The sequence below is a fragment of the Sphaeramia orbicularis genome, chromosome 12 (assembly GCF_902148855.1).
Source record: "Sphaeramia orbicularis chromosome 12, fSphaOr1.1, whole genome shotgun sequence".
NCBI lineage: Eukaryota > Metazoa > Chordata > Actinopteri > Kurtiformes > Apogonidae > Sphaeramia > Sphaeramia orbicularis.
In genome coordinates this window covers 45134364-45146486 of record NC_043968.1, presented here as the reverse complement: position 1 = coordinate 45146486, position 12123 = coordinate 45134364, and the positions used below count along the sequence as shown (strand labels likewise).

Genomic DNA, 12123 nt, shown 5'->3' with positions numbered 1-12123 from the left:
GTTGACACTTTCTCACTTATTAATAACTCCAGGTTTTTCAACAAAAACAGAGGAAAGTGAAGTAGATGTTTCTAAGAATTTGAAATATTTTTAAATTGAGAAAAAAAAAAAAATCTTGTGTCCCTCTCTAGACTCAAGCTAATTGGAAAATGACTGAATGAATGACTGACTGACTGACTGAATGAATGAATGAATGAATGAATGAATGAATGAAAAATCCTACACAATTTATTGTTAAAAAGGCAGGCATTTTTTAGTTCATGAGTATTCCAAAAAAATTGACTTTTTGTTATCTAAATGACTTTTCCTCGACAACTAAAAAAACTCTCGTATTTTTCCATAGTTAAAGTAGCCTAAACCTTGTGTAAAGCAAGAAAAGGTGATTCAATTAAATGTAGATAAAATATTTAACATAAACTAAAAAAAAAAAAACAACATGCTGTAATGAAATAAAGTACCCCATATTACCACTGATGTATGTTACGTTTCTAAAAACATTTTTAAGATTATTACAACATACTACAACATGTATCCATTCAGAAATATCTGTACAATGTCCCATCTACCTAGCTAACTGCTTTGGACTACAAGTCCCATACAGATAAGGTTTTGGTGCGCATGTTCCGGAAGGTGGGCCGCGGGAACATGCGGATATGCTTCTATGTAAAATGGCGGTGTGAGGAAGGTCCGTTCAAAACACAGCGGATTTACCTGTGAAGGTGTTTAGCTAGCGTTTACGTGTAAGAATCTTCAGATCAGATAGTCAGTAAAAGGCAACGTTTGGGTTATACTTTCCGGAGAAGGTACGTGAACTTTAAGATGAACAAAAAACAAACCGGTGCGCAGGAGTAGCTAACCCAACGCCAGCCTTTAAACTCGGCGTTAGCCGCTAACGCGATAGAAGGCCCGTTTAACCGGCCGTTAGCCCAGAAGCTAACCGTTGGATGTTGGATATTTTATGAATGAACGTGCCATTAGGGGTTTTTGTGTGTAAAATTAAAGCGAGGTATCTACTTGACAAGCTGTGAATGTAATGGAAACATAGTTTATCCTTACTGAGTTAAAGAACTGGTGTTTTTTTTAGTTTGGGTTTCACATTAGTGGTGATTGCCGGGAAATGAGCTTTTGTAACTTCATTAATGCCACCAAGGTATTGGTCGCTTTTCTCCACCTTTGTTTCAGTTTGAAGTAAACTGAACTAAAGCAAATGTGGAGTAGCTAAAATCATAGATTACCACAGTCAGCTAAAGGCGTCGAAACACGTTAATATCGGTTACCGGTATCGGCTGTGGTTCGTAATCCAGAATGTCCTCACAGGTTATCTGATGGTGTCTGGTGCATCAGTCAGAAATGTACCAACGCCATCATACGCTTTTGCAAGTATAAATACTTGGAAAATACTACGTTTCAGTGAAAGACCTGTCTTTTAATGGACCTAAAGTACAGACGAATTATCAGCAAAATGTGCCTAAAACTATCATACGGTAATTATTATTAAGAAGAACCATTGGCACCGACTGACAAACGGAGGAAACCATTGATCATAATGTTTGGTTTGTTTGTAGTTCCAGGCATATTGAAATAGTTTACTGCTGCTGTAACATTTATAGTCTACAGAATTAATACAATAATTCGTTGATAAATCTGTCCAGACTCCAGTCCAGACCAGTCCTCACCCACAGTTTTGGCAGCGACGCTTTGACTCTTTGCATATGTATGAATTATTTGACAATAAAAGTTATTGAAACTCATAAAATATTGGTAGTTGTTCTCAAGTGTGCCTCTGACAAATATTGGAGGGAAAAACCTAAAAACAAAATAAGAAAAATTGTGTCCCTGCAAAATTTTGGCCACAGCTGTAGACAGTCGTCCCTTTGGGCTATGGGAGAATATGGCTGGGTCTGGCAAAAAAGACACCTTTTTGTAAGCTAAGGTTGTGTGAAAGAATAATTGAGAGAAAATGGTCAACCTCAACAATGAAAGGAATTGTTAGTTGTAACCTATCATAGATGTTGATGTACATGATCTAATTTTAAAAGAATCCAACATAAATGCACTCACTGTAACAAATAGTAGAACCAGGGCCCCAACAAAGTTACTTTCATCATCAGATTAACAATAGTGTTTTCTTTGAGTCAGTCAAGTAATCATTCCACCTAAGGGCTGTCATAAAATAAGAGCCCATTACAATTTCCCAAATAAATACTTCTCATCATTGAGATCCAGTCAAGTGTAATAATATTTTTTGCCATTAAAAATTGTAAATGTTTGCTTATCAAATATGATTATTTGCCTAATTTGTTCAACCTGATGAGGGTTTTCATTTTTTTCTGAATAAGAAAATAATTGCAAGATCAGGAGATAATGTTATGGTAAAAATAGGTCTTAGTTACAACACTGCCTTTTATTACTTAGTCTTAACCCTGTTTTAGCTGCTGATGTTTTGTGCTAACTGTGATTTTGCTTTTTGTGACAGAGCAGGAGGGATGGCGAAGAGGATTGCAGATAAAGAGCTAACAGACAGGAACTGGGATCAGGAGGAAGAAGGAGAGGAGGTCAGTTACAGGAAAATGCAAACTAAAGTAAACTGATGCAATGAACCATTTACATGTTTAGAATCTGCAGGGTTCCCACGGGGTCTTAAAGTCTTGAATTTACCAGTCTGCATTTAATACCTTAAAGTCTTTCAAAGGTATTAAATTTGATATGGTGGGTGCCATAAATTTGTTCACTAGACTGTGATTAAAAAATGTGTGTGGGAAATGCCCAATCTGCAAAGAAAGTAGAGCCTGACCGATGTGTGTGTGGGGGGTTGAATAGTTCATAAGACGCGTCCCTGATTTTCGGGGGGTCGGAGCAGGGGGGAGTTAGCGGCCCATCCTTGTCAGAACGGGGGTAGGGGTAGCGGTCTGTGATTTTCAGGGGGGGGGAGCAATCTCTGCTGAAATCTCACTCATCATGCCAGTGATGCAAAGTCAGAAATGCCCATTTCTTCTAACTGCCCTTCCTCAGATCAGTTTATTTTATTTAATTTCTCTGCAGAATTTATTTAGTTCTACTCCATACATGTCATTGTCTGTACTGTATCCAGTGGTTTGATAAACCAATCATTAAGGAATATGACATGATTTTTTCATGAAGTATATAAACAATATTTAGCTTTTATTCTTATAGATCTGATTGAAATAGAAATTCAGATTCTCAGAAAAATCGCTGCTTATCAATTAATCGTTAATTGATTGATAAGGTCAACCAGCTAATGATTATTGGATTAATCAATAATTTGCATCCCTAGTCCGAACTGTACCGAACCGTGACTCAAGAACTGCAATACGTACTGAACCATGGATAACTTGTACTGTTGCATCCCTAGTTGAGACTGTTTTCACCAATATTGTCAGTCTAAAAGTAATTCTGTTTTTTCATAAAAATCACTGGCCTACATTTAAGACTTGGAAGTCGGTCAAGGAATAATTCACATTAATAATTTATAACACATTTTAGTTCTTGATGCACTGTAGTTCTGAAGTCAACACATTGTCAAAGCAATTTTTTGACTGGGGGAGTTTTTTGGGATTTATTTTGCTGCCCATTAAACTGAAAAAGTGTGATAACATCAGAGGATAAGGTTTGAAAAACTGAGGAAAAAATATGGTACAGTGATGAAACTTTAAATTGGGGGGGGGGTTATGAATTATTAAATAAAGCTGTTTGCTGTTAATAAATTACTTTATGCTGTTTTATGTGAGCAGTCAAACCACTGGGATTCATCTAAATTACACAGATTAAAAATTACATCTATATAGATGCTTGACAGATATGATACTTTAGAAAACGAGATTTTGTACTGATGACTTGTACTTTTTCTTTCATCAGGCTGGGACGTTTTCTGTAGCAAGTGAAGATGTTTTGAAGAATCGAGCGATTAAGAAGGCCAAACGCCGAAATATTGGAGGAGAGGTAATCCAGAAATGTGCATATATCAACCCCACAATAAATGGAATTAGCAATTTTCTACTTCCATGGACATATTCTTATTTCCTTTATTACTTTTTTTTAATGACTGTAAATGTACAACTTAGAATCAGTAAATCGCACTTATACCATAAATTCATGAGTAATTTGGTTTGTTTTTTTCCTTCTTTTTTACTCTTGCTGCAGGTTGAAGGTAGTGGAGCTTTCAAAGGCTTTAAAGGTTTCTCTCTAGCATCGTCCGCAGCAAGTGGAGCCTCAACGCCAGCACCTTTCTCTGGGTTTGGGAATGGCGGAGGCTTTAAAGGCTTTGGTGGCTTGACCAATGGCAATAGTATCACACCTTCATTTGGAGGTTTCTCTCCTCCTGCAACATCAACAGCTACAGCTGGTGAGAGATCAGTTTATCTCAGATTATTTTTTACTAATACTATTGCCTGCTGTTACGTAAATATGTAGATGTTGATGTATTTATGGTCACAAAAAATTTTTAGTCTATACTTTGTGGGAAAAGTCCCCCAGACTGTCTGTCATTTACATTGTTGTTTCAGCATAATTAAAATTTTATCCATACAAAAGCATAATATCTTTCTATTGCTTTTAATGGAATGCTGTATCTGCATTCTTACTTATTTTGTAAAAGGTGCTCTGTAGTCAGTGTTTCCCTCCAAAGGTCAAACAAATTTCAATCAAGCCTCAGGAAAATCTGCAAAGAAAAATGTGAATTACTTGTGCTCCCATTTGGTGAGATGCAAAGGAAAGTTAACAGAAAATTGGAGCATATCATTTGTTCAGAGCTCAAACCATCTACACTCATCTCCTGTGCACAGTTAATTTTCTACTGCACTTGTAACCCATCAACATAGCACCATATGCTGTAATTGTGAGACAGCAAAATTAGCTTGGAAAGTGGTTATTCTTTCTACAATGTGAATAGTTTCTGCTTATTTATTCTAAAGAGTGTTTTTGTTTTGGGTTGCTGCATGAACAACCTTTGTACAAGTAAAGGTACCAGTGTAGAAATGTAAAGAGACACTCATTAGTCCTACATAGAAAAATCCTATCGGGGAAAGAAAGTTTTAATTATTAGCAATTAACACGTATTGGCATCCTGGTTTGTCCATTACTAACATTATATTTTGGCACTGGATAGTTAATTGCGCATTATCAGGTTTAAGGAAGTATATTAGTGCTGGAGTTGCTGCAGGCAGAGCTAGTTATATACTGGGATAAATAATTAATTCATTAAGATAAAGCTGGATCTAATGGGACATGACATTTACATCATCCATAGTAGTATGTGTGTGTACATATTAGGGGTGTAACCATAGGTTTGAATTATCAAACTAGTAGCTGATTAATTTTCTGTTCGTTCTGTTCTGTTCTGTCTTTCTGATGTCAGTTGTGATACTAAGGCCAGAGGCAGTGACCTTCGTGTGTACATTCAGAGCAGCTGTTGCTTCAGTTTCAGTGTATTTATGAGCTGATATTATTTCCTGTCCACTGATTGTATAAAGCTGCTGTGTTGCTGATGGTAATGGAGGTGAAAATATGCTCCTTTGTTGCTTCGGTATTGGAGTGTAATGGAGCTGAATCAGCGGGGGTTTTGTGTGTGTGCGCCTGTAAAGGGGGGAGGGCCTCATCCAGCTGTATGAGCTGTCACTAACGTCCCTGCCTTTACTACAGGTTTAACGTTCAATGGCCCCGCCTCCACCAAACCCACTGCTGACATCACCACAAAGCAGACCAATGGCTCCACCCTGAGTCTGACTCAAAGCTCAGGCTCCTGCAGCAGCAGCAGTAACAAGGAGTACAGCCGGCAGCTCACAGCGCTCAACTGCTCAGTGCGGGACTGGATCACCAAACATGTCAACGACAACCCTCTGTGTGACCTGAACCCCATCTTCAGGGATTATGAGCGGCACCTGGCCAGCATTGAGCGGCAGTACGGAGCCGGAGCTGCAGATGGAGGCTCTGAGGAGAAGAAGCTGCCAACCACAGTCGCCGCCACACCTCCTCCTCCTCCTGCTGCTGCTGCTGCTTCTTCTACTTCTTCCTCCAGCTCAACTGCAGCCTTGTTCTCATTTGGCAAAGATTCGGAGGACTTGGCCCGGAATAAAAGCACCACCGCCACTGTGGTACCGACCGGCGTCACATTTAACTTTGGTCAGAAGGTGGACAGCTCTGCTCTGGGCTCCTTAGGGTCCAAATCTGCAGCTTCCAGCTTCTCTTTCTCCTCCAGCACCTCCTCCAGCCAGAGCTCCCTGTTTGGGACACCAGGCTCTGCACCAGCCCTGTCCTTCAGTGGGACAAAAACCGAGGACATTCAGCCTACAGGTATGAGACGTTCACGCCTTTGAACACTGAGCAAACAGAAAGCATGCATTTGTCTTTTCTGAATTTACATGTGCATTTACTATTTAACTATGATCTCAGAAGGCATCGGAACTACTAAATGTTTCATTATTCAGTTAGATTGTCAGTGTCTTAAATCATACATGGATTGTCCACTCGATAAAACAAACACTGTTAAATTTTAGACTCATTATTGTGCTTTATCACATCATATGTTAAATGCCAGTAAATGGAAAAAGTGTTTCTTATAACTTTCCTCAGACCAAAGTATTTATGTTTAAATAAACCCAATAATCCAAAACCCAAGGATATCCAGTTTTATATCAGATACACAAAGAAGCATCGCGTTCTCACGTATGTCGAAATTTATTGTGTCAAGGTTGGTTTTAATACTTAAAAATTGATTGTCATACGGTGTAGAAAATGTTTCAGATCCAAAACCACCAATGTTTGTTATATATATATTATGATGAAAGTATTGTCACATTTTTATCTAAACAGTGAAGACAACATCCCCTGTTACTTGGGTTTTAGTTACAACATTTTGAAAAACACTGCCTAAGTTACTCAATGTAATTTACAAGATAAAACTGTAGCTGGTGGATCTGTGTTTAGAGCCTGAAATACTATTTTAGTTTTTAAATCAGAGATAGAAAGGTACTGTTTGATTTACATATTTGTAAAGGCTGATGTTTTATCTGTCACAAATTAGTGACAACAGAAATGTTTTTCTATCATTGGACATGTTAATATTATGACTCTTGATGGTCTATTGATGGTGGGTGATGCTTTTTTTTTCCTTACTTGCTTTGTAGAAGAGAATGGAGAAGAAGAGTCAGAAGAGCCGCCCAAACCTGAAGTCAAAGAGGTCAAAGAGGAAGATGCTTTCTACTCTAAGAAGTAAGTCACATCATCAGTAGGCCTGTTCTGATGGAATTTGTGAATAATTTTTTTCCTCTGAATGACTGCAAACCTTAAATCACTCATTTTTAACAATGATTCTGAGAGTGGGAATAGGACAGGATGAGGTGAATCATTTCTTTTATAACTTAGATCCAGTAGCATTTATATCACAGCAGATCTATTGTGTTTCAATAATATTTAAAATAATAGATGAACTGAAAAATAAATATTATGACCTAATAAATATTTTGTGTCACCTCAGATGTTTCAGACTTTCACATTAGAACTGCATGACATTAGAATGATAGTATTGGACAATAAATAGTACACTATTAAATGTACCATGTGGTATGTGGTTTTGGGACTCTTGTGTAGAAATGATAAAATAATTGTAGAATTACTCCAGACTAAATATGATTTGTTGATGATAGACTTTATAATGCAATAAATATACTAATTAGTACCCATCAATAACATTTAAAATGAAAAATTACCAAAGAATATAGGAGGAATGAAGATTTGTATTACATTAAAAAAAAAATCTGTTTAAATATTATGTAGTTTTAGTCTTTCGGTATTGCAGTTCACACAATAGAAACTAATGCTGGAGCAGGTGTGTTACATTTTAATTTCTGAAAAATTAATATGGATTTTTCTGTCTTTTTTTAACATGACGTCTGTTTTGTTTCATCAGGTGTAAGATGTTCTACAAGAAGGACTCAGAGTTTAAGGAGAAAGGAGTAGGAACTCTTCACCTTAAACAGGCGGGAGATGGGAAAACTCAGATGATCATCCGCGCTGACACCAATCTGGGTAAAAAAAGCAAAAGAAAGAAAAACATTACAATGCACCTTGAGGTGTTGATAGTTTGGAAATGATGTTTGATGTTTGCTTAGGATTGGTTAAAATGTAACTGTCAATGTGAAGAAAAGGACAAAAATTAGTTTGTAAAAGAAGTGAAGACCACCATAAAAATAGAAATAAATCTAAAAATAATATTAACAAATTTTTAAAAAACATGATGAACTCATTTGAATTAAATACCTTTGTCAAATATGCACATATCCACATTTATCTGTTTTCTTTTGTTTTGTTAGTCTTCCTAAAAGTAGTACTTTATGATCCTGTTGATGTGATCATAATGGAAACCATCATTCACTCTATCCATAAAGAATCAAAATGTTTTAATACATCCCTTAGAGCGAGATTAGAAACTGAAATGTTTTTTTCAGTTGGCAGATGATTCACTGTTATGATCAAACAGCTCCGCCTGCTGGTCATAGATATGAACTGCATCAGTCATTCATTCAGTCTTTGGGGTTTTATGTAGTGTTGATATTCTAAACTGTTAACAGCAGAGGGAAGTCAAATGTACAACGCTGACCTGAATTCTTTTAACAGGGGTGTCATTTTAGTTCACCAGCCACATACAGCCCAATTTGAGCTCTAGCTGGCGGGACCAGTAAAATAATACCATAATGATGACACCGAGCTTGTCTTTTTTAGTGCAAAAAAGTTAAATTACAATTTTTAAAGAAAAATAAGTGTAATTTTAACATTGCACTGCCTCAGATTATCATTTACATGTGTTCATTACAATTTATAGATCACGGTGGATCTACAAAGGCATGAAACATTTAATAACAGGCACCTGGAACTGAAAAATATCATATTTAACGTGATGATGAAAACAACTTGTCAAGACACAGTGTTACTACTGACTGTCAGTGTCTTCTGTGCAATTTTTGCATTTTGTAAATTCATCCTGTGGCCAGGATTGAACCCTTTGGTGTGTTGGTTTTAGCCCGCCAACTGAGTGTTTGACACCCCTGCTTTAGAGCTGTTTACAGTGGTAGAACATGGTGACAAATGCTTCAGTTTTTATCACTTTGTTGCTTCCTTTGTTCCTGAAAGTTGTTTCTTACTGGTTTTCATCCTCAGCTCAGCCTTGTCATTAGTTTTCATCACCATGGGAGACGGGAAGAATGACTCACTACTCCCTCTAGTGGTCAAATACATTCATAGTGACATGGCTGTCAATTAATTTAGTTCATATCTCTGCAGTACAATGCATTGACATCTGTGACATAGTCAGTCAGAGCTTTTTTTTCTGTAAGTATCAATAATAATGTACTTTTGTAATTTTTTAAAAATATTTTAAAGTAGAAAAACGTGTGTTCAGTACAACTGAAGAAAAAAGAGTGAGACAATATTGTAACAAGAACAGCACTCAGAGAGCGTAGACCTCCGCCAAGACAGATCTGCCCCCCCCACAATCACCACCAAATTTAATAATTTCTTCCTTGTGCCAGTATCAACATTTCCTGAAAATTTCATGAAAATCCGTCCATAGCTATTTGAGTTATCTTGCTAACAAACATGCACGCATGCATGCAAACACCCAAGCAAAGTGATCACAATACCTCCTGGCAGAGGTAACAATAAGAAAAATAAATTCAGTAAAATAATAAACTCATTAGAATAAGTTAAAGAAATAAACAAATCAGCTAAAACAAGAATACATATTAGAGAGAGGCCATGACTTGTTATTGGCTCAAACACTTACAGTTTTATCTTTTTAGAATTTTATTGTGCTGTCTTTAGCACTATCTGATCAACAAGGACATAAGAAGTAACTATTTATAATCCCTTCATTTTAATGTGAAACTTAAGAATAAATATAGTTGAAATATTAAAGTGTACTTTATTTGATTTGACAGTCATCTTAAAGGTATGTCAACAATGTTAGTTATTACTTAAAATGTCATCCTTAATATTAGTTATTATCGGTCTCTAATTACTAGTATCACTGTTGGGACAAACATGTTGGTCAATCTCTAGTAAATGTAAAACAACAATAAAAGCTGGTAAAAGACCATTACAGTTTTTATTTCTCAGAATCAACGTTTTCAACTCATCAGCAACCATTTCACAGTTGAATAAAAGCCGTTCAGCCTGGTTTGTTTTTCTTTACTATTTGTAGGGTGATACGTAAATCCTTTTCGTGTTGCCTTCATGTGCACATGGAGATTTCAGTAAAATGTTTGTAAGTTGATTGCCATTTCTCCTCTAAATTAGGAAACATCCTGCTGAACATCATGTTGCAGTCATCCATGCCATGCTCCAGGGTCGGCAAGAACAACGTCATGGTGGTGTGCGTCCCCAACCCCCCCATCGACGACAAAAACCCCAGCAGCCCCCATCCCACTTCTCATCCGGGTGAAGACGGCAGAGGATGCTGATGAGCTCCTGAAGACGCTGGATGAGAAAAAAGGCTGAACTGCCCTCCCCTGGACATCCCCACCACCTTTTAGCACACCTCACCCGTTCTCCTCAAACCCCACCCCCAGCCCCTCCGCTGTCACACACCACCGGTTCAACCTCATCACAGCGGTTTTATTCACGCAGACACATTTGCACTTCACTCGTCCTCAATAATTTGATGTTCATACTGTGAAATATCTGTGTTTTCTTAAATCACCAACACGTACAGAAGCAGGTCGTCGCTCTCTGACTCGGCTACATTCCTCCTCCTCCTGCTGCTGCTGTTTTATTAGAAGTCGACAAACACAATGTCAGTGTATGTTATCAGCCTCTGTGTTTTTAATTTTACTGTTTTAATTGGATGGCCGAGTGACTGAGTCAAGTGTGAATTCAGACAAATTATTGTGCGAGGAGCTTCTCATCACTGAGTCGTTTTGGGGAAACTAAACCTCCAAATAAAGGTCCAGTCGATTTGGTTTTACAAATTAAATACTTGCAGTAACAGTTAATTTTTTAATGAAAGTGTAGAGGATTTAGAGGTTTCCTTCCTCTGAGTGTGTCTGCCGAGTGCTTTGTTTTTGCTCTGGAAACTATTTATTGTGTCGGCAGGATTTGTACTCTTACTGATTGAACCCTGTATGACTGTTTCCCCTGAAGAGCTTCTTAAAATGGTGTGGAAGGGAAGTATTATTTTTATTTTTCTGTAAACATGGACTCTGTTCTTTTCCAAGTGTCCTTTGTGTGGCCTTCAGTTCGGCCTTAGAGATGAGGCATGCTGTCATCGTCTGAGAACATTTGTAAAGACATTTATTGGGGAATAAAAGGAAACTAAACAACCACAGCTGCTGCTTTGAATGTATGTTTTATTTATGTTTAGGTATAAAGACGAAATATTGCTCAAATACTATTGCTGTGCAGAGGAACATTGTCATAAAGAAGTTGTGCTAATGAAATGGCACTAAAATTAATACAGAGTAAATCCAACTTTTCATAATGGAACTTTTATTTGAATTGAAAAGGCTCAGTTGTAAACAGTCATTTTACAGTTTCTTGGGAAATTGAAATAAAAAGTACAATTTAATGAGTAGTTATTTTCAGGCATCCTTTTGTAAACTTGGATATGGCAACGTCAAATATTGACCAAGTTGAGCAAAGTGATGCCCACATTAATAGATTCTGACCTCACTTTACCTTCTGACGATGGAAAAACTGAGAACTGAAGAACTTTTCGAGATGGAAACTTAAAAGTGAATCAACCACTTACATGTTTTGTTTGCTTTGAAGATGAGACGTCAAGAACATGTTACTTGAATATAATTTGAAACTAGTAAATATGGTACCACTTCCACATTAAAAATAAAAAGCCTTTGTTGATGTGTTTCTATTGGAACAGCAAAAAAAATGCTTTACTTTGGTTAAGTACAGACAGGTGATGGCCTTTTGTATAGTCTTGATTGGTAAATTTTTTATTCTCAGACCTAAACAGCTGCCAGCAATGAAAAACATCTGTTGATCTAAAATGTTTAGTAACTATTGAACCACTATACTATCAATAGATTTTTATAATAAGGTAAAATGCTTTTTTCTGATTTCAGATGTGACCCATTTGAATGTTCAGAGGCCCTGTAA

The 12123-nt window shown here is 37.0% G+C and overlaps 1 protein-coding gene across 1 annotated transcript; it reads left to right on the top strand.

The window, feature by feature from the left end:
• Nucleotides 1-634: 634 nt before the first annotated feature.
• On the top strand, nucleotides 635-11335 carry nup50 (nucleoporin 50). The gene is given in 9 exon segments (XM_030148582.1): nucleotides 635-803; nucleotides 2479-2555; nucleotides 3877-3960; nucleotides 4162-4363; nucleotides 5659-6309; nucleotides 7143-7227; nucleotides 7925-8043; nucleotides 10309-10424; nucleotides 10426-11335. Coding segments are annotated over 8 exon segments (1410 nt in total). The 5' UTR covers nucleotides 635-803; nucleotides 2479-2486; the 3' UTR covers nucleotides 10510-11335.
• The last annotated feature ends 788 nt before the right edge of the window (nucleotides 11336-12123 follow it).